The 22,863-nt window shown below is 37.4% G+C and overlaps 1 protein-coding gene across 2 annotated transcripts in view; it reads left to right on the top strand.

The window, feature by feature from the left end:
• The window catches only part of LOC112152705 (cGMP-inhibited 3',5'-cyclic phosphodiesterase A), a 98,049-nt gene that overhangs the window by 51,905 nt on the left and 23,281 nt on the right, over nucleotides 1–22,863 (top strand). For both annotated transcript variants that reach the window (XM_024282454.2, XM_024282453.2), the window contains exons 2-4: nucleotides 5,460–5,510; nucleotides 15,077–15,337; nucleotides 18,559–18,716. In XM_024282454.2, the coding sequence (XP_024138222.1) occupies nucleotides 5,460–5,510; nucleotides 15,077–15,337; nucleotides 18,559–18,716 (470 nt within the window). The remainder of the gene's footprint in view (nucleotides 1–5,459; nucleotides 5,511–15,076; nucleotides 15,338–18,558; nucleotides 18,717–22,863) is intronic.

Below are 22,863 nucleotides of genomic sequence, written 5' to 3'. Positions count from 1 at the left end.
GCAATACTAAATTGTATTAAATTTAAGTTACTAATATATTTTACTTAATAATTACTTAACTCAAATCCCACTATTTACAGTGTAAATGAACATTTAAATCCAGCTTTTAAATAAATCTTTCTAAAAAAAGACCTAAAAAAACTTGCCTATCTTTACTTGTGTTTTGTGTCTAAGACTTACTTACACATTAATCTGGAAAAAGTATTTGCCTGTGAGAGAATGTGTCATTATATTTTGGCTTAATTTTATTTTACTTTTCTTTTTAAGGAAAATTCAGCTGTTTCTTAATTTTATAGACAAAAATGAAGCAAAATTTTGTAAGCTAACAGACTCAAATTGACTACACTGCTGCCCATGTGAACTTCTTTTGACCTTTATTATCCAGTGTGAGGCTAAAACTGGAGCTTTGTTCTTGCAGCTGGCCAGTCGATGTCGTTGTTAGATGTTAGATGTCTTTATGGAAGAACTTGTAAGAATTTAAGAGAGCTTATTCAATTATTGATATTTTTTTCTGTGAAGGTTTTCATTTTAAACAGCTGTTAGTCCCACTGTTTTGAGATGTTCTGTGTTCTTCTATTTCTTTAGCTATTGCTGTTTCCTCTGCATTTCCGTGTTTGTTTTGTTACATTCACATCAGGCACGTGACGCGAATTCAAGAATGCAAATTCCATGGTGCTCACACTGGATAAGCAGGGAGGGGCTTCTTCCTTTAATTTTTTTATGTTTACTGTAAGGGTTGTGTGGTTTATTCTTTGGTTTTATGTTGTTGTTGGTCATGTTTTTGGTCTCTCTTTGACAGTCAGTCTCAAGTTCATCATCCACAGCTGTCTTCAGTTCAGTTAATTGCTCCCAGCCTATTAAAGTGTCTGGTTTTCAACTCAACTGCTTTGCTCTGTGACCTTTTTGTTACCCTCATTGGTTTTTGCATGTTTCAATTCATTTATTTATTAAATGTTTTACTTTTCTGTCCCTTTCCCCGATCTCCTGCATTTTGGTTTCCTTACAGTTTACTTGTGCATGTCCACCACCCATAGTTGGAAGAGGCTGGCGAAGTATCGAAGCGGTGCAAATATAGTGTCAGGCTTTATATTTCACAGTTCTATCCTTGATATATGAAATACTTAGTGTCATATGACTTCACAAACCTCAATTATTTTCTCCTCCATGATCAATTTTCAAAATGTTGATATGAGAGTTTCTCTATTTTTTTTTCTTTTTTTTACATTTTTACAAAGACTTTTTATTGAAAGTGGCTACTTAAATATTCACTGCAGTGAACGTAGCTTTGCAGTGAAAAAAATTAAAAGTATGGTAAAATCCAACATTTGTTTCTTCTTGTAAAAACATTCCCATTGGTCTTTTAATTATAATTGGCCTATGCTGTTTTTTTTTTGGTTTTTTTTTTTAGCCATCGTCAAAAAGTCTGTCAATTTTTAGGACGTATTTGATGGTTCACGGTTGACACAGAAGTTATTTCTGCTAATTTCCCATCAGCACTTTGTTTACACTTTCTCCTGCTAGCTTAAAAAGCTCAAGCTAGCATTAGCGTAGCAAAAAATAAAAAATAAAATAAAAAACGCCAACCTATAATAGAGGTATGTAGCCATACAGTTTTGATACAGATGGCAGCTCAGACAAAAGAACATGAAGACATTAAAGGATCAGAATTGTAGCAGAGAAGAAAGACTTTTTGCTGGCCAAGTGACTTCTGGATTTCCAGGAAATTTCCTCCTGGTTTCATTTTTTTCTGGCATTCAGCTGAAACAAACTGCTATGTCGTTGTTGTCTTTCATTGTTCCCAACCAAAGTGAATAACAATGATGCTAACATCATGCTTCACTGTTAGCCGTAGCACTGTTGCTAGCTTTTTTCTTTCAAAAAGAAACTAGGTCTCTTTCCTCTCCCAGACTCTTCCAGTCTCCAGCGAGTAGTGTGAGTATTACATTAGGTGTTAGAAAGTCACTGCGAGACCTGACTTATTTGGAGCTCTGGGGAAGCATAATGAATCTAGCAGAGGGTGAAACAAAGGGCACGACTTCTACAAAGCTGTTATTTTTCTCAGTAGGTGCGCTGGAGCTTCAGGACAAAAACAAATCCATTTGGAAGGTTTACTGCTTCAGCTGTGCTGCGCTGCCTGGAGGATGTCCATGAAAAACCGGGAGACATCTAAGGAATCGCTCTTGTTTAGTTTGACTTTTTCAGACGCAGCACTGGCAGCAACTTGTCTTGTGTTATAAATATGGTCTCTGACTCTGCTTCTGCTCCCAAGAAAAACAATGTTATAAAGCATTCAAAGATTTGTTTTTAATCTTCTTGTTTTTTCGGAGTGATTAATGAACAGACGATGACTGACTGTGTTGTTTTGTACAAAGGGCTTCATAAGAAGTGAAAGTTAACCTCTCTGTTGTCCGTAAAAATTACTTGCTTTTAAATTGTTGTCTTGAGCTTTGATGCTGAGCTCCTTTTTTATCTTACTGAAGAGGTTCCTGAGAACTTCAGTGCCGTCTTGGTCTAATTCAGAAAAACATGGTGATTAAAGATGTTTATGTGCATGGAAAGCATATTAAAACTCTCTTAACAGAACGGGCCTTTGCTGCAGCTGTAAAGAATTCTGATGCCAGGTCATGTCAAAGTAGAAACCGGTCATGAGAGTATCATGAAATAAAAAAATAAAAAATTAACTTTAAAAACTACTAATCTCATTTACAGTGCTTTACATTTTAAATTCCTGTCTTTTGCCAAGTCTTCTTAAAGGGCCTATACTATGCAAAATCCACTTTTTTGATCTTTTAACTTTTCTTTCGTTACAAAAAACACACACAAAGCGGTATTTTGATCAATTCCCGCATGGAAATTAATCTAAAACCTGCTCTCTGAGCACCAGCCCCTCCCAACCCTCACATTGTGACATCACAATGTGGGGAACAGCCCCTTCCAGGAAGAGTTTGTGTTGCTAGAACCACCCCCAGGCAAACACACACACTCTCTACAAAGCAAGGGGGGGGATCTGCAAAAAGCTTTAATTTTATACTCGCAATACCCTATATGGTTCAGATTCCTCACCAGAATCACTAGCTTTAGGTTGACGGCATGAAATGGGCAGCACCCACTAAGACAGAAAGGCGGAGCCTAAGAGATCGAGTTGTCTTACTATCGGGTAGAAAAATGAGCTCACGAAAAGAACTAATATTTCATAAAAAATGTGTTCCTCAGTGTTTCAAAGGTAATACATTATCATATATATGAATATAGTTTACTCTGAAAGCCTTAATAAATGTGGGTGGGGTTGAAAGCACTGAACAACCCCGCCCCTCTTCCCATCTCTATTACTAAGAGTTCCCTGCACTCTACTGCTAGCTTATGGTCCCTCACACCACACTGGAGCTAACAAGACGTGGTTTTGAGCCAGATGCTAGCTTGGATGAGGAAAACAAACACTACTTAAGATCTATTTGCAAGTAGACGCATCAGAATACAATTATTTTTAAAAACTATTTCATTTGTTTCTCAATCATAACAATTTGAATGAAGACATTTTCAGAGATGCAAATTTAAGCTCAAATTTCTTGATCTATATCCTCCAACATAAGTAAAATGCCACACAATTTCCGTCAAAGAGGGTTTTTAAGTTGTAGACTCAATTTTTGTTAAATGATGATGATGTTAACAAGTCTCAAATTTTAAATAAATTAGCTTGAGACAGTAAGTCCCAAGCTATTGTTCATGTTTTTGTTTTTTTTTAATCTTTTTTCTCACTGTTATAACTATTGGATCTGTTCTCTATTGACTATTGTTGATAAAACCACGACTAAAGGACAAGCTGTTCAACAATTTTAAAATATATCAAAAGCGAAAACAAACACAAAAAACCCCACACACAATCTTTTAACTTGCAGCAACTCCTAACTGCATGTGCTGTTCGGATCCTTAAATGCCTTCAAATGTTTTTTCTTTTTTTCCGTCTCACTCCCTATCATGAGTGATGGCTCCTTTGTGGCTCACTCCCAGTTCGGGTTTACTTCACATGAAGAGTTTCTCTCTGCGGTTTGTTTTTTTCCGGTTTGAAGGGGGCAAAGCTAAGTTGGGTAAAGAGGCATGGGAGATTTATCAATATTTTATCATTACGGGAGATGAATTGCACTGACAGCTGAGACGTTTTCTGTTGTTTATGTTGGCCACCGTCACCCGGCTCTTATTAATGCCTGTTTGCACAGAAGACGGTTAGCTGAGGATGTGAGCTTCTCAGATAAAATCCAGACAATGTATTCAGAGTTATTCAAGGACTAATCAGATGGAAGTCGAGCTCTTTCTGTGAAACACTTTTACGTTTGTTAACAGCATGGTTTTGCAAACAAAGCAAAGAGGCAGATATTTTTAGCTGATTAAACATAAATTCAATTTTTTGCTTTTGAACTTTTTTCCACTGTTGGGAGAGGGCTGAAAGGCCATTTTGTCTAAATATAAGGACCTGTTTTTTTATATTTGCAGTTGAGTTTTTCACTGAATTTAACAAGAGCGCGGATCATTACAGTGGTCCTAAAAAAGTACATAAAATGTATTTTGACAAAGTAATCTACTTGTATGAGGATGAGTGGCTGGATGGCTGCGTCCAGGACTGGCACCTGGGAGACTAGGGTTTGTTTTCTAAAGGGTGCGATGAGTTTCATTCAGTGTGAGTCCTTTGGCGAGACCACAGGGGGCCCAAGTCTGGGTCTCCCCGTCCCGGTCTCCAGCAGGATAACATAAAGGGTTTTTTCAGGAAGGGCGTAAAACTCTCTGCCAAACCAAATGTGTGGATCATTCTCTGTGGTGACCTCTGACAGGACGAACAAATCTACTTAAATGAGGATTCCTCTTGTTCTGGATGAGTATCCGCCTTCATTTCATAGTTTTGGTGCTTGGATATTAATTGAAAACAAAATCAGAGCCCCCCTAACTAGACCTTGAGAGTGTGTGAGTGCTTTCACACTGGCCTTTTTGGTCCACACAAGAGTTTGCTTTGTTTGTGGTACTAACCTGTCACACTGTAGTTGATTGTGTAACATTTCCAAGCTGTTTGGTTTGGTTGTGCTTTAGAAATGGAAAACAAACGGCAGGTGCTAGAAGGTAGAAGGAAGTCAGAGTTCAATGGTTACTCCACTCACCATGTGTTCATCAAAAAATCTGTCACAGCCATGTGGAGAATCTGAAAAAAAGGAAAAAGTGATTTACTGGGCCTCTGGGAGGACACATTAGCTGGTAATTAGACAGCATAAACATCTTCAGCTTTCATGAACCCCCGAGGCAGAAGCTGAATAAACTTGACTGTGAAACTACATTAAAAGGAAAAAAAAGTCTCATTTTTCTTCTGCTCTAGCTTCTTTACATTGTTTTATCTTTTTATAATGCCTCATATTTAGCATAGAAAGACAATGTAAAAGATTCTGACTTGAACATGTTCTTTTTGCTTCTTCCTGCAGATGCTGTCCCGCTCCGACTGGGACCACAAGAGAGGCTCTAGAGGATCCCAGGTTGGCCTTTTTTAAAAAAAATATAAATTAGAAATGAAATCTGAAACTCTTACATTAAATCACAGTAAACTTTAACCTGGAACCCACAGCATGGAAAGAGTCCTTGCTGTAGTCCTGAAGGACAGTAGTATGTGATTTGGCTAAAGTGCTGCACCGACGGGCCAACAGGCTCGCTGGAAAAGTCCAGTCTCCAGAGGACCGCCTCACACACATCCTTCAAATAACCTTCCTTGTCTTTAGTGGATGGGAAAATTCGTGCATGTGTCTATACTTGGAAATTGATGTATTGAGTTGCCACGCAGCTACAGGTCAGGACGTGAACAAACAATGCCCTTGGCGTTGGCATTGTCACATGCAGTATGAGCGTGTCCTGTTCTGCATGTTCTCCTATCAGGAGGAAATCCTTAGAAAATAAATTATGTGTCTTTGCTCCATGTTGTACTTGTATGTGACGCTGGGAAGTAACACAGTTTGTCCCTCCACATACATATAAGGTTTCGTGATTTTGAAATATTCTTGTTTTTCTCACACAATTAGTGGTCAAGTTTATGCTGAGGTTACACTGAACGGCTTAATCTTTTAGCATATTTATAAAGGATATCTTGTATTAAAGGGGGACACATATCTGCACTTTCAATCGTTTTGCAACTTTATGTTATTTATGTTTTTGTCTTGGACAAAACTGGTCAGAGATGTCATTTCCTCAGCACATTTTGCAAGTATCAACAGAGAAAGAGCAGAAGGCTTGGTTGATCTCCTCTGTGCACATAACATGCACATATTAGTGGGCTCATTTTCCAGCCCACATCTTTTTCCCCCGCTCTTTTTAAGCTTGTGGTGGCATGCTTTAACTCTCAAACTGACATTGAAGTCGTGTATGAAAAGAGTTATTTAAATATTTGCATTCAGCTTGAAAAACACGTTGGTACCCACAAAGATTAGCTGAAAAAAGGGCTAGATTGGGACTCTTTTTGAATGAAAGAAAAGCTGAAGGTGTTCTTTTCGAAGTAGACTAGTAAAGTAATGCTTAACTACCATTAAACTTTAGTGAGAAAATCTCTAAACATTGTTTCTCATTAGAAAAATGTTTACAATTAAGGATTTTTTTTGTACAAAAAGGCTATCCTTTAGAGTTTTTGTGAGAGCAGATGTTAAATAACCCTAAAAATATGGTATGAACTTCATTCTCCACATCATATCTACATCAAAAGTGTGCAAAAAGACACGTGGCTAAAACTAGACTCCATGTCTTTACATTACAGCAAGAATATGGAATTCCATTAGGTAAAAACTACTGACTTTTTCTTGCTAAGTTTCTCCTGTGTGTCATTTCAGCATAAACATAACGTATTTGATGATCCGACTTTTTGAGAAGTCAGGGCAGAATATCAGAAAATGAACAACAGAAATGCACAATGCTCACGTCTGGAGCAACAAAACTTATGGAAACAGAAACAAAGAGATTTCAAATGTTTCCAAGCATCCTAGACAGGAAGTGCTGTCAGGAGTCACCAGAAAGATCACGGTAGGAACAAAAAGACAGAAAAAAAAAGATCCATAAACAGTCAGTCAAAAGGAAGGCATGGATCTGTGGTCGGGGCCACAGGATTATGAGGATTGAACATACTATTAGCAATGGAGGAGAATCTCTGAAAAAGACCTGAGCTGAGTGGAGCCGGCTTAAATAGGTAGATTTACCTAAAAGTTCTTCAGGCTGCAGGTGATGCAGTCTCATAACACAGAAAAGATTATTCCAAATTGTTTACTTTTTGCATAATTTCTTATAAAGTTTAAGCTAAAATTTTAATTAGATATTTTAGAATTCACATACATTTACAGCTCAGTATTTTTAACTACATACACAAAAGACATAAAACCATATAATAACATGTGGAGCTGAGATATTTGTGGACTGTATTTTTGTTTAATAAAAAAATAACATTTTCAATAAGGACGTTCTGGGTTTTTTTTGCAACAAAGAATAGCCTCAGTTTCCTTTTCTAAAAATAAAACTTAGAAAAACTTATTGTGAGTGTGGCTGGTGTTGACAGCTAAAGAGGGCTGAATAATAGTGAATTTAGACTGTTCTTTTGTTGTTGTTTATATTAATAAAATGTATTTTCAAAGAAAAACATATAAAGCTCATCTTCCAGTAAATTTCATGCTGGAAGAATTTCATTTCAGAAATTACATTTTTTTAAATTTTTTTTAATTTTTTCATTTTTTTTTAAGTTGCACCTTTAAGCTTTTACAGGCATGTTTTTAATTTTTTTTTTTTTTTTTTAACCAAAGAAGCTCCTCAGCTACTGTAATCATCTGCCAACAAGGGGGGGATATAAAAAATCACAAATATGTGACCTCTCAGCGTTTATCTTCATCAATCAACAGAGAATAGAAGCTGAGATTTGCGTGTCACTCCGGTCGGACATGATGGTTCGCCGTGTTCTGCTTAAAAAGTGGCTGTGTCATGTGTGATCTTTGATAATCGATGAGAAAACATTTTGTATTTGAAGTTGGAAAGTGCATACTTGTAAACATGGACGTTAAACAAATTGGTGGATAATTTCAGCAAACGAATGAGATGATTGGGCTCCGTCACTGACGTGGACAACAAATCTGTGTGGAGGGCTAATCCATTCATAAAAAAATGAAATGAGTCAAAAACATATTCTGATCATCAGTTTCTAGAATCACAAGAAAAGAAAGCATCTGTAAAATAGAATAACTGAAGTGATAAAGTGACTCAGATGTCCGATTAGGGAGACCAGATTGAGGTATTAGGAGAACATTAAGCTTTCCTGAGTTTTATAAACATCTCTCCTCCTGCCAGTGAAAGTCTCTGAAGGCCGGCTAGCCAGAGAAGTGCTGCAAGCAGGAATGAATTTTTCTGGAAAGGATGAAGTAACATCATATAATCAGCAGAAGCAGTTGTTCCTTGGAAGAATATTTAACTGCCAAGACACATAAACGTAAGCTACATCCAGCGGTGTATTTTAATTTGAGTCCACTAGACAAACGTCTGTTTCAGTTTGTTACTCTGTGCAGAAATGTCAAAGCATTATTTCAAAGCCGTTGAACTGTTATAAAGTCGGACATTCATTTGGACTGGTTTTTAGGATTGCATCCAAAATATGTCATAATATCTACAATCTCATGATCTTTCAACAAAGTGGTTCATTGGAGCTGAACTTGTCTGGTTGGAACTTCTCCAGCATGACGTTTTGAAGCCGTTTGCTGGTTACATTTGTCGGCACCGGTCTGAGGGTCACTTGGTACCGGGCTGCAGATAGAAACAAAGAAATACATCCACTAGACTAGATTATTTTTGTTTAGTTTATTTTGCAATCCAGAAGGAAATTTTGTGATTAAAAACTGCTGGATTCAGTTCACAACATCCATCTTGGTCACATGACTTAAAGCTGCTACATGGATTCCTAAGCTAGCCCAAAGCTAAATACAAAAAACATATTTGTAAAGTTTCTTTGGGGATAAAAGAGCCAGTGTGGAAGCCAAATAATAGCTTTCAACTTCAAAGAAAAATAAAGCTGCTGTTTATAGACAAAACTGGAAGTCTTCCTCGACATATGGAATCATTGAGACAGTTGTTCCCGTGTAGAAAAAACCGCTCTGGCTAACACGTAGCGACACTCTCCACTGTTCACACTAGAGGATAATAAAGTTGGAGACACAGTGGATTCACGTTTATATTATATCTAGAAAATACCAGTTTTACAACAGTTAGGTCATTTTACTTTGATTAATTTATCTATCATACCTTAAAATTCAGACGTAGCTGAAGCTAGCACCCGGTTGTTGTTAGCCTCAACTTTGGTGCTAAAGGGAAAATCTTCATTAACCCAGCATTTTTTAATAACACGAAAACTAGTTGAACATATTTTTAGTTTGCCAGGTCATCATTGTAAATGACAAACTGTTTATGATCATCATGGTACAATAAAGGTTGAATAAACAAAAAATAAAATACAAATTTTAATTGAATTTTCAGAGTTTGTTTGAATGCTTCAAGTAATATCGACTCTATGGACTCCGTGATCTATCAAACTTTTAACAATGACCAAGGTTGATGAATGGAACTTATTATTTAACATGACAATGAGTGCTTATGTAACTTCATAGTATCATGAAACGTAACAACAAGATATGCTTTTAGCTGTCAAAGGGCTTATTGACTTTACGTATCGCATTGGGTCATTTTTCTGGGAATCTAAGTACAAGTTCCACTATTGTCACACGTAACTGAGTGTTGTGAAATTTCTTCTTCATTTGTGACCCCTCATAAAGCAGACATTGCCACATGGAGCCTCTTTGACCCCCCAATTCAGCCCCTTAATGCTGGATGTGAAGCAAGAATGCAACGAGTCCTGTTCTCAGGGGATTTGGTTTGACCTGACTGATGAGTCAAACACACAATCTGGATGTCCCAATTGGACAATAATCCAATTGCACTCAACTATTTAAGACAACTCAGGCTCATTCATGAATACTTAATGATGCAACTGCATCTTCCTTTAACAAGTTGTTTATCGGGACGCACTTGCATCACTGGTGTTACTGAAGAGAATTTACATACTTCCTGCACATTGTTTTTCTTGGTTCATTTTTTTTTTTGGATGGGATTGAGAGGTGCTGGTGTATACGTGTGTGTATATATGTGTGTGTGTTTTTCTTTTTCCATCTGCTTTCATTCATATCAGGTGTAAATTAGTTTTGATTACATCTTCTCTCCATAATACATAGCGGAAGATAGAAAAATAAAGATTCAGAGAAAGTGGATTAAAGACCCACTCAATTTTAAAAACGTTTCAAATGGTCTCTTTATTACGATTATGCAATTTTTAGGCAACACTAACAAACATGTTGTTTTCTTGGACATAGTTTCTGCAGAGCGGCAGTAGTTCATTCGATTTTTGCCTCAGAGTTGTCATCTTCTTCTGATTTACAACAATTTGAATCAATAAATATGTCAGTAAATACAAAAACGTGTGAAAAATAAAATTTATCCAAACCGATATTAAATCAAATTAAACAAATATAATGAGTGGTTAAATTTTAAATTTTCCCCAATATTCCACACAGATTACTCTTTCCATGTGAAAGGACAGAATCCTTTTCAATTCATGCTCAAGAGTCTGATTCATTAATATGCTGCCTGAAAGAATTACTGTGTTCATACTATGTGATCATATCAACATTTGTTTCCCAGGTGGAAAAAAAAACCTTAAATGCACAATCTGATGACTTTTCTGATGATCCACTAGAAAAATAAAGCGGGAGCCCTTCTCCCGTTCCCACAGATGAAAACGAAGGAAAAGTGTCGTTCAGGTCAACCGTTTGCTGCTCAGCCAGTGTAAACAGAATAATTTAAGGTGCCTGGCAGCTGGTGTCAAAGTGAATGAGTCGTTTGGAGAGCAAAAATCTGATAACATTCTTTAAAATGGGGAAAAAGGGAACTTGTGAGCTTATTAGATAAAATAACTGGCAGCCAAAAAACGAGCCGGCGCTTGGTTGTGGTCGTTCAGCAGCTCAAGGCACACCAATTAGGAGCGGGTTGTGAACTTTTCAGCTTGCCCCGCAAAAGCGAGACATCCTCACACATCGTTGATGACTTCAAAGCAGCGCGGCACACAGTCAGAATCAGGCCATGGCTGCCGGCCAGCTGAGAGGTCAGAGGTGGCAATGTCAGGGGGTCAGATTCCATCCAACACCATCATAATCAGTCCATTCATTAGGCATCCAGTAATGCAGGGCTCTGCTGCACTTGCTTTAATCTAAGGTTGTTGCGTAGATGCCTAACGGGCCCAGTGGCACCACAGCATTAGCTGAGCCGCCTTTCGCTGAGCCTCAAGTTTCTGCTTCTTTGTGCGAAAAATACCCATATAAGGCGTAAAATAAAGTCTTTGATGTGTGAGCAAATTGAAGATGTAAGGTACACACCGGTGCAGCTGAGTGTGATTCTGCGGCTGTAAAACATTTCACAAAGCTTTGGAGGATGTAATTATGATCTTATGACTGATATATATTTTTATTTTAGCTGGTTGTCTTCTTTTATTTATTTACTTACTTATCCAGGGTTGTGAGGTTTAAGATTAATGATCATTTTTATGTTGTAATTGACATCCTACATAAATTCACCAGACTTAAACACATTTTTAAGTTACAGTTTGTCTTTTTTTGACAGTTGTCTTGTTTGAAGAGTAAAAACAGTAAGATTAAACCCATCAACTACACTAGTTCAGAAACATATGGCAAAACCAAACCTCCATCTTCTGTTCCTGAACTTGAAACAAACAAGAACTACAAACATTTACAGTTCCTCGAGTACAAGGAGGAGTAGCACCTGCAGAATTGTTAAACTTTAAATTATCTTTAAAAACTGAAAGCGTCTATTAATCTATTTCATTTAATTTAACTTAAGCGTTCTCAGTGATTTTCCAATTATGATTATGCCGTCTTTAGCCAAAATAATATTTACAAGTCCAAGCTAACATTAGCGTAGCATTATCAGAACTAACCAGCCGTACAGTTCTGAGCCAGACGCCGACTCAGTTGAGGAAAACAAAGATTTACACTTTCCCACCACAGCTGCTGCGTTACACACCTGAGCTTTTTCAAACCACGGCTTTTCATCTGCTCCTAATACAACACAATTTAAATGAATAAATACTCAGAAACATCGGTTTAATCGTAACTTATTTTATATATGTCCGCCATCATGAAAGAAAATGCTACAAGAACATGTAAAAAAAAACACACAATTTTTGTTGAAGTGCATCTCTAAATTGAATAGTTTTTAAAGAATTTTCCTTTTTTCTTGAGCTTTTTTATTGAGCATAGCAAACAGCATAACCTTTTTAGGATCGTCCTCACGGAGTTGAACGTGGATTTGAGAAGGTTTGAAAGAGCTGAAAAGTTAATATGCTTATAGGAAGTACAGAAACATCTTGACTAAGAGTTGTCTAAGAGTTAATTTAATAATCAAACTATATTTGGTAAAACCTCATTGTACAGGAGAGGGATGAAGCACCAGGGATTCCCTAATAGTTCTTGACTGTTAGTTTTTTTGAAGACATTTCTGGTGGTATTTATTTATTTTTTTTTACACTTTTAACAAAGACCGCTCTACAACAGTATTCAAGGTGCAATGAGCTTAGCCACCAGTTCGTCATGTAGTTATGATGTCAAAGAGCACTTCTTCTGCAACAATGAATTTAACGGACGATTAAATCTCGATTAGTACATAGAACAAAAGAATCCTTAAAATGTGCAAAGCTAATTGTAAGTAACAATGAAGTTAAGGACTTGAATAAAACAAAAGAACACTGAAGAAAAGAAATGATGACAAATGATAAGTACGAACGCGGCACAGGTGCCTATTAGCAGAGTGTGAAGAGGAGCAGTAGAGCAACTGAAGCTACAAAAAAAGTGAAATACAAAACACTAAAACTAAGATTACAAAAGAAAACCAGACTTAAGTTTAACATTTAAAATCAAACTGGTTCTTGGTGGAGCAATAATAGGATATAGGATTCCGAAAATGTAAAATGAGGTCTGAAGTGTGTCAGGAATAGTTGATGCAGTTTAACGTTAATCTTAACAATGTTCTCAAAGTGGGACATGGTAAAGTGAGAGTTTTATTGAGTCTAAATCTATACAAGTGAGAAATAAAGTAATTGTTGAAAGAAAAAACTTGTATGTCATTCTATATTAAAAAATTAAACTTATAAAGCTATAAATCCTGAAAGATGCTTCTAATAATGCACAAATGTAATTCCTAAAAAAGTTCAAACATTAGTTAAATTTTTGCAACCAAGCCGGACAAAACCGTAATATTATAGAAATTGAGATTTTTTAACGTTAGTATTAATGGAATACTGCAGTCATGAAACCAGCTAGCAGTGATTATTTTTTGCGACACTTAACACTCAGGGAAATGCTTTAAATTTGGTGAGTATAAGCTGATAAACTCATGTGCTTAAACCTAGAACACTTTCGCTATAAAAAGTTACATCATCCCTTTTGCTGGGTAATCTTTACCCAATATAATATACCCAATAAAACGTTTTTTTATAAAAATTAGAGTAGTTTTCTTTTATTTTCAGCTTTGTTTCATGTAACAAAATGAAAAATTAAGAATTTGAGGGAAAGAAATTCCTAAAAAAATTAAAAATAATTCTGGACTCTTGGCCTTTGGTCCACCCATTCCTGGGACGTGTGAGACTCTACCCAGGGACACATGACACTCAGGAAAATGCAATATATTCAAATCATATAAATACTTTTGCTCAGGTGAAAATGATCTGGCGATGGTCCTCTAGGGTTAAGTAACTTGTTTTGTGCCGGTCAAGAACCTCAGGAGATGCAGGAGATCAGACAAGGTATCAGGAACTTTAACAAACATAAATTTGATGAACCATCTTAATTGATAAAACTACAAACAAGGGAACAAAAAAAAATAGGACACTTAGACATACTGAGGATGATTGATTTAACTAAAATCAAGCATGGATGAATGTCAACCAGAACCATGTGAGAATGTGACTAAAGGAAAACCCTGAACCTGGAAACAGAACCCAGATCAAACAAAGAAAGCTGAACTAAAGGACACAATCTTCCAACTAACAAAAACCAGTGTACCAGAGAGCTTATGGGCTTACGTGAAAAAGTAAACACGTTTGCACATTGACTTCATATCACAAAGAAGTTGTGTCTTTTATGCCGTTTTCTGGAGCACTTCTATCATGCCAAAAACTGTTGAAGAAAACTATTTTTTCTGTAGAGACGTCTTCAAAAGCTTGAGTCTCTACTTTGTTTTATTCATGAAAACTGCATCCAGAAAACCATTTTTTTCCAGATCAGGTGAACACTGCTTGTGCAAGTGATGACTTGGGCTGCACTAACTGGAACTAAAGCTGAGTGGTAGATTTCAATGACCTGGGTTAGGCAGGACTAGTATACTCAATTGCTCATCTTGAGGGTCAATGTCCTGCTAGTTTTTCCAATAACTCTGACCTACTTTCCGCTGATTACCTGGACAAGGTGTGTTTTGTCAATAAGAAGTGAGAAGGGCAGGGTTAATCGGTAAACAAGCAGACAGGCCGCTGAGGACTGCAGTCTGAAACCTGTACTGTAGACCAAAGCATATCATGGAGAAACATCTTTAAACTGGGGCAGTTTAATCTTAACGGTACCCATCCATTGGCATCACATTTCCAGCGTGTATGTTGCAATAAAGGGTTCTGGTTAAGGCCAACACCAAACATGAATAAAAACCGTATATGATATGGTCACATGGACATTTCTCCACACAAAGTTCCCACTACTATCAGCAGGGTCTGACTGCCACTTGCAGCTATTGGATTTAGAAAGTCATGTTAGTGTCACAGTTAACCACATCATATCCTCGCAGGGGAACCACTGACATAGTTTTTGCTCCTGCCACCAACTAGCTGCTACCAAGCTCAGCCTTTAATTAGCACCAACTCCTCCTGGCTGCAGCAGCAGGCTTGTTTACTTCTCACCCCTCTTGTCTTCTCATCAACCTGCAGTCATCAGGCACGACGGTCATGGTGGACATAGCAGTGATGGGGGAGGCTCACGGACTGATCACAGACCTGCTGGCGGATCCCTCTCTGCCACCCAACACCTGCACCTCCCTGCGGGCCGTCAGCAACCTGCTAACCACCCAGCTCACCTTCCAGCCGCTGCATCGACCACGCCCTGCCCCTCTGCTGAACCCGAGTGATGCCTACACCTGCTCCGACTCAGAGGAGGGGCCTGAGAAGGGAGAGAAAACAGCCATTCACAAGGTAGGAAAAAGAACGACCTTTCTGATTTACGCTTTGCTCCAAAGTGCATCTGTGAAACTGGGATGAAAGCAAAGATACTTCAAGCAAATATTGAAAATCAAAGCTGTTAATCATGAGCAGTCAAGAGGCAGACACAAAGCTGTTTTCTTTGGAAACAGCTGAAATAATCCTTACATGGCAGTGAATACAGTCCACCTTATTAGGGCAAAATGATTTATCCACTACGCAGCACTCCCCACATGTGTTAATCTTTGAGCCCGTGTTTCAGTTAATTAGTGCTTCCTGCTCTCTGAGCGTTGAGCATCAAATGAAGGAGTGTATTTTCATAGAGCTGGGTGAAGAAAAATAGAGCACGTCTACTGCTCGGAGCACTGTTCTCCCTTTCATAGCCGCAGCTGTGTCAACATGACGGATGTGCCGAGGCAGACAGTTTGTGCAAATGTGAGCAAAGTCGCAAGGAAGACTCAGCATGCATGAGTGGCGTAAGAAACTCTCAAAGACTGACGAGGGTTTGACAACAAAACTCAACTCCAAAAACCATTTTTGCATCTTTCTTTGGGAGTTACCAGGCATGTGATGGTCGTTCGAGAAATCCCTGAATGCGCATTCTTGAACTTACATGTAGCCCATGGTGTTCAGTAGTGCTGGCCAAATCGATCTAAAAATATCGATTTTAAATTGGTATCGGATAAATACAGATAATCAGTACTCACCCGCAGGTATCGATATTTCCACTCTTGTTTGAAACTTTTCTTTATCCGCTAAAACGTTCCAGCTGAGTTGCTGCCTCACCACTCTCACCAGTTCTGTGACCCAAATGCTGAGATGTTTTTACAATTTACTTTATAGCTGTTTTTATTGTTCTGTTTAAAGGGTAAGAAGTTACAAGTTTTGTTTTTAATCACTAAACATTTTAAATTATTTTTGTATCATCGTTACTTTTTTCTTTTGGTTTGTTGGTTTTGCATTCACTTTTTCACTTTTTATTTAATTTAAAGAAGTTTTTATTTTAACAAACTGCTTTCCATTTTATTGAAAATATTGTCCTAATTCTGCTTTTATGTTTATCAAGTAATTTTAAAAAGGGAAACTCACAAAAAAAAACATTCACAGTGATTAAAAACAATTGAGATTTTGAGGTTCATGTCACATCCATCGCATTTACAAAAAATACAGATATTGGTATCGATATCTGCGATATTGACCAGTATCAGATCGATATAGGATCTATACCAAAATGCTCAGCATCGCCCAGCCCTAGTGTTCACACTGTACAAGTAGGGTGGGACTTCTCTTCTTCTTTTTCTACTGTTTATTAGATCATGTCTCCCTCCTGCAGTTGGAAGAGATTTGGTGTGAAATGCCAAAGTGGTACAAATCTCACAAATCTTACTCCAAGCTTTTTAATTTCACAGCTGTATTCTAAAATGTTAAAGACTATCAGAATTCTATCAGAATAACTGCAGTAGGGTTGAAGCCCTGATTATTAATTTCTCTTCCATGAATAATTTTCCAACAGTTGGCCCTTCTTTGAATTGAAAGTGAGACCATCCATTTGTCCCTACCAAATCCAAGTCTCTGATTGGTCAAATTTCAACCAAGTTTAACCTTCAGTGCCTGTTCATTTAGTACATAGAGTCCCGAAACGGCCGTAGAATCTTGCAAAAAAAATCGATTAGATGATATATCGATATATTTCATTTAGTGATACTTGTATCGATTTAAAATGCAGACGAGATGATTTTTAATGAATTAATTATGAGCTTCCTTAAGCGTAAAACTTTTGTTTTTCACTTAAACCCTCGACTGCTAGTTGGCAGCACAGCATGGAGCTGATATCGTGATACGTATTGTATTGTGAGACATGTATCGTGATACGAATCGTATCCCAGACTCTTGCCAAAACACACCCCTAATATGTGAACATGTGAGTTTTGAATGCAGAAATCTGAAAAGTGCATGTTTGCACGTTTATTTAGACTTTTCATTGGAAGTAGCAGCTTGACAAGCTGCCAAGGGTGATTTGAACATAGCTCGACATAGATTATCTTACAAATCGATGGCTGGATTCACGTTTTCCACCCTTAAAGTTCATAAGCTGCCATTAAAAAAAAAAAAAAAAAACTTCTTTTCTGTGGCCAGAGGAGCTGTTGTCATTAAGAATATCCTGCTCTAAGAACCAAGCTTTAACTGACACTGATGGATTTTGCTGCTTTGGAAAACTCGTGATTTCTGTCAAGGGGAATAACTTTAGGAAAGAAGACAGTTAGAGAATGAAGAAATCTTTTCTCTCTGTTAGCTGTTAGCCTTTACAAATGTTTCAACTTTCCTCTACATGTAAAGAAAAAGTAATAGATTAAGCGGGAAAAGCAAAATACTTATTCTTTCTCAGTCTTCCTTCTGAAATAGCACAGAGATGAGACCATTTTTAGAATAACGCCAGCAGCTGGCATACATTTTTTTGCCTTTTTTTCTTCCTTTTTTGGGGAGGATGACCCGGTTTTTGCAGTATTGATGGTGATCTGTGTGCGTCCAATCCAAGAGTGTGTGTTTCTCTATTTCTGTAGAGATTTCTGACCCCAGACTAAACACACTGATTATAGCTTTTGGAGAAACTTGATGTGTGGCTTTAATACCCATGTTTTTTTTTTTGTAGCAAACCAAGCCTACTGGGTAAATTAAACCGGTGAGGTGTAGACAGAAACGATGCACTACGGATGAGTGAGCCAGTGTGAGTTTTTGAGCGTGACACCGTGTTGTAGAGGAGTTTCATTGAGAATTCTGGGACCGACGCTTTTTAGGTCAGAAGTTGGAGGGAGAGAAGAGGAATTGTGCCAAACTGCCAGCAGATAAAGGCATTGCAAGGGCAAAGACCTCTGGGAATTTAGGGGAAGAGCAGGAAAACTGAGCTCACAAAGAAAAAGAGTTACAAATGTGTACTTACAATGTTTTTATATTGTCTTTGGATTATGTGAATGTTCTACTTTATCACCTTAACAATTTGTTTAAAACCAGACAACTTGAGCATGAATAGTCTCATTTAGTTGATAAATCTGACAGCAGTCTGAACGAATGAACATTAACTTTATCTCACAGGTGGGAGTGCATTTTGAAATTTCTATCGAAGCAAAAAAAGCAATTCCAGCATTCTTCACTTCTGAGTCGCGATCTTTAACACCGTAGTGATGCCAAGTACGTTTTCTGTTTGTGTTTGTGCGCAGCGTCTCAGACGGAGTCTCCACCCGGGTCTTCTGAGGAGAATCTCCTCCACGTGGACGACCACCACTTCAGCCACAGGACTGCCCACCATTGAGCCTGGGCCGGTCCGGAGAGACCGCAGCGCCAGCATCAAACCCTACCACGAAACCCTCACCTGCAGGTAAGCACACATTTACTGCTCACTTTATTTATTTTACATCTGAAAATGTGATTAATTAGAAATAAAAACCTACTTTGAAACACTAAAATGTATAGAATCGAACAACAGAATAAAAAAAATAAAAAAAGCTCCAAAGTTCTTGGGAAACATTAATGTTTACGTTTAATAATAATACAAAACAGGGAATACTAATCGAAGACAGGAGCGTAAACACTAGAACAAACTGTTTCAGAAAGGGCAGACTGTCAACATTCCAACAAGGCACAGAGGGCATTAATCAGGGAAGTATCAAAGAGGCCACAGTTTACCCAGCAGAGACTGGACCCATTTCAAGTCAAAATAGGAAAAAAATCCTCATGGAAAATTGGCCATTGCTATAAGAAGAAAGCAGAAAGAACCACTGCCCCAACATGAAGAAGATCCTCGGGTCAAATGTTAACAAGACCTCACAAAAAAGCTTCATCATCAATGAAAAGTTGAGGAACATCATGTTAGGATCTTTCTTGTCAACCAGAAAAAATAGGCAGTTCTGGATTGTGTAAAAAACAGTCAAATTCTGGTCATTTTTCCAGATATCTGACTTAACTAGGACAGAGGTTCTCTCTGCAAAATGATGATGACCTTAATAACTGCTGCTTTGGCACATCTTAGGCGTGCACGCTCCAGACATACACATTAGACTCAAAGGGACTCGCAGCTGTTGTAGCCACTAAAGAGTGATCTGGAAAGTGTTTCATTTGGGAAAATTATTATAAGCTTCTGCTTCAGCAGAAGGGGAACTGTGCAGAAAGAACATCTTAAATTTGGCAAATCCCTCATTGAATACCCATTGACCTCCATCATCGTGGGCAGCAGGAAAGCAAAGAATATTTATTTCTACTTGAGATTTTTCATCTTCTTCCCACAGCAGTTTGTGCATTTTAAAGTAGTTTAGTTTAACCAAATTTATTAAAAATCTAATATTTAAAGTCTAAGAATGTTTTGTTTTTTTACTTGTGAAGGATTTCATTTTTGATTTGTGATCATTTTCATCTAAATCTAATATTTCATAAAAGCATAAATTACTTTATTTTGTCAGCTGTTTTCATTGCTTAACTAACCACAAAAAAAAGACAAACAGACCATGATGCTCCCACCACTATGTTTGAAAGAAAAGTGATAAATCTATGATCTATAACTTGATGCCTAGTTATCCCATGTCTGACATACATTTGTATGGATGTAAACCTCTGTTGATTGTAATGCACATGCATTATTTTTGCTTTGATTTCTGGAATCTAATCTAATCTAATCTAATTTGAGGTAATCTAATTTAATTTAATCTGATCTAATGTAATGTAATCTGATGTAATCTAATCTAATCTAACCTAGCATAATGTAATGTATTCTGATATAATCTAATGTAACGTAATCTAATCTAATCTAATCTAATCTAATCTAATCTAATCTGAGGTTATCTAATTTAATTTAATCTTTTCTAATGTAATGTAATCTGATGTAATCTAATCTAATCTAACCTAACGTAATGTAATGTATTCTGATGTAATCTAATGTAATGTAATGTAATCTAATCATATCTAATATAATGCAATCTAATCTAATCTAAACTAGCCTAATGTAATGTATTCTGTTGTAATTTAATGTAGTGATTGTCATATTTTAAAGTGATTTTAACACTTTAACAGCTGAGGTGTCGTCAGTTACGCTTAAACACAGAATCTTTAACGTACTGGAACTTTACTGTAACCTTCAAATTACAGTAAATCAAAGAACATGAACACTGGAGCTCTGGTTTTAAAGGGTTAAAAAACGATTTTCAAACTGTTTTTGACTATTAGCCTTAACCTAGGCTCTACTTTGAAAGCTGTTTTTGTGTTTTTTATTCTTTAATTTTATAAGGTGAGAACTCTGTACTGATTTAAAAGAAAGAGAAAGAAAAAAGCATACCTAATATGATTATTTCAAAGCTACTAGGTTCTTCACCAGTAACCAAACAACCTCAAGCAAAGACTTCATGTCTGCATCTCCTAATGGTCACACTTAGCTGCTGTATTTTTCAGGGCTAATCTGTATATGTTTTGTTTAGAGACTGGATGGATCAGTGTAGTACTGGTGCATGGGAAACCAGGGTTTGGTTCACCGGGGGTGAGATGAGTTTTAACCAGTTTGGCAAGACCCTAACTAATGTATGTAGCCAATAGGAGGTCAGGGTCTGAATCTCCTTGTACCGGTCCCAAGACCGAATAAAATACAGGGATGTGTCATGTCTACATTCTCAAAAAGGCAATACTCTCTGACTTACATATGTCATTTTATTACTCATGTGATCCATTTAGGTTTTGCATCATTAGTTTGTATTTCTGCTATGCATTCTTTGTTTTTTGCAGTCATGCTTGTGTCCACATCACGTCTTGGTTGAGATCTGGTTGATTGGGTGAGGTCACAGTGGGATTACCTGCAGGGGATTGTCCTAAATTTCTGGCACGTTGAGATGCTGCTTTCTCCCTACGCGGAGAAGAAGAACAAGAAAAGCTCTTTGAAGCTTTCACACTGTCCGATGTGTGATGACCATTTTAGGCCACGATCAAAGATATCGCAATTCTTTCATGCTGCTTGTCTTTCATCTGGGACAGCCCAAAATCAGGCAGTTTACAGCCGCCTAGAGACACGTGGCTTTGAAGCTTATTGGGTTTTCCCAGCAGTGTGGCTGCAGTCATACCAGAGAAATCAGTGTGAGTGAGCAGTAATGGCACAGCAGTTTGGAAAACGATGTGTATGCAGCGGGAGCCAGAATGGAAATATGCCCCAGAGGCAAACGCATTAACCTGAATAGCTAAGACGCACATCAGCCGCGCACGGGGTAATGTAGGACTCACGCTGCACACATGCACTATGGTTCACATGGAGATCTATATGCCGCGGTATAATGGATGGAGATTTTTTTTTTAACTTTTAGAGAAATTTATTGAACGCTGGTGAAAGCTGGATGTTGACGTCCTTTTTAAAGACAGAACAAGCACAGAAGCAGTGAATGTGCAGTCAATGCAACGCTGTTTTCCTCCCATGAGTCACACCAATAAACTTTGTTGAATAAACACAGACTTAATTTATTACAGGAGTTTTGATTGCTAAATGCACTATTGAAGCCCAGTTTTTCACGATCGCAGCTCAAATTATATAAATTACCTCAAGATTACTGTGACATTATGTTTGGAAAATCCTGTCAAAGTCGGCTGACTTTTTGTGCGTTTCAAAAGAACACAAAATAGAGCTTCATCTGGAGTTACTTCTGCTGCGCCTGAGTGATCCTGCAATGCAATGTTTTCCAAGTGTGCAAAGTGTGTTAAATACATGCAGCTCATATGATCCCTGTGTTTTTTTTTTTGGTTTGTATTTTATAAATATTAATAATAAAAGAAAAGAAAGAGTCTTTCTTTGTTTCATCAGCACCTTCTTGAGCGTCTCCCCTGTCGAGATGGTGTCACAGTCTTCCAGCTGGAGGCCGGCTCTCATCCACAAACAGACACTTCTGGGCATCTGTGTGCTATGAAGTTATGCCTCTGATGTCTGTGTTTTGCAGAGCAGAGGGAAGTTCTGAAGCTGCACAGGTTTTTGGTGGAGTGTGTACATTTCCGTTGCTGCACAAAGGCTTTTTGTGTGATTTCTAAACTAAAACTGTATCTTACTTATTAATGTGTTGATGAACTTCAGAAATTCTGACGTGTGACGTCTCCAACAAAGAAGTAGAGAAGCAGCCTGCAAGGATTTAACCTACAAACTTTATCTTTACTCAATCTTCAAGGATCTGAGAAAAGAAAGTGATCCATATTATTTTCTTAAGAATTTAAATGATCATTTCCTGTTAAATGTGGTATTTGGCTTGCCCTAAATTAGCTCAGTTTGTCTCTTTTTAGTTGCTGTGCAAGTCCCCCACCCCAAGAAAAAAAAGAATTATATGAATAAATTAAAAATTATTATTTTTGCAATTTGAATCAGACTTCCTGATCTTACAGCAAATTATTTAGATAAAACTTCCTGATATTTTTACCAGCTATTAAAAGTTTCATTCGTAGATGTAAAATGAGGCATGACGCCGGAGTATTTCCGTCCACAAAATAACTTGCAGACCAATGCTGGGATAAAAATA

The sequence above is a fragment of the Oryzias melastigma genome, linkage group LG6, assembly GCF_002922805.2.
Source record: "Oryzias melastigma strain HK-1 linkage group LG6, ASM292280v2, whole genome shotgun sequence".
In the NCBI taxonomy this organism is placed as follows: Eukaryota; Metazoa; Chordata; class Actinopteri; order Beloniformes; family Adrianichthyidae; genus Oryzias; species Oryzias melastigma.
The sequence above is the reverse complement of the archived record's forward strand: the minus strand, read 5'-3'. Positions and strand labels throughout refer to the sequence as shown.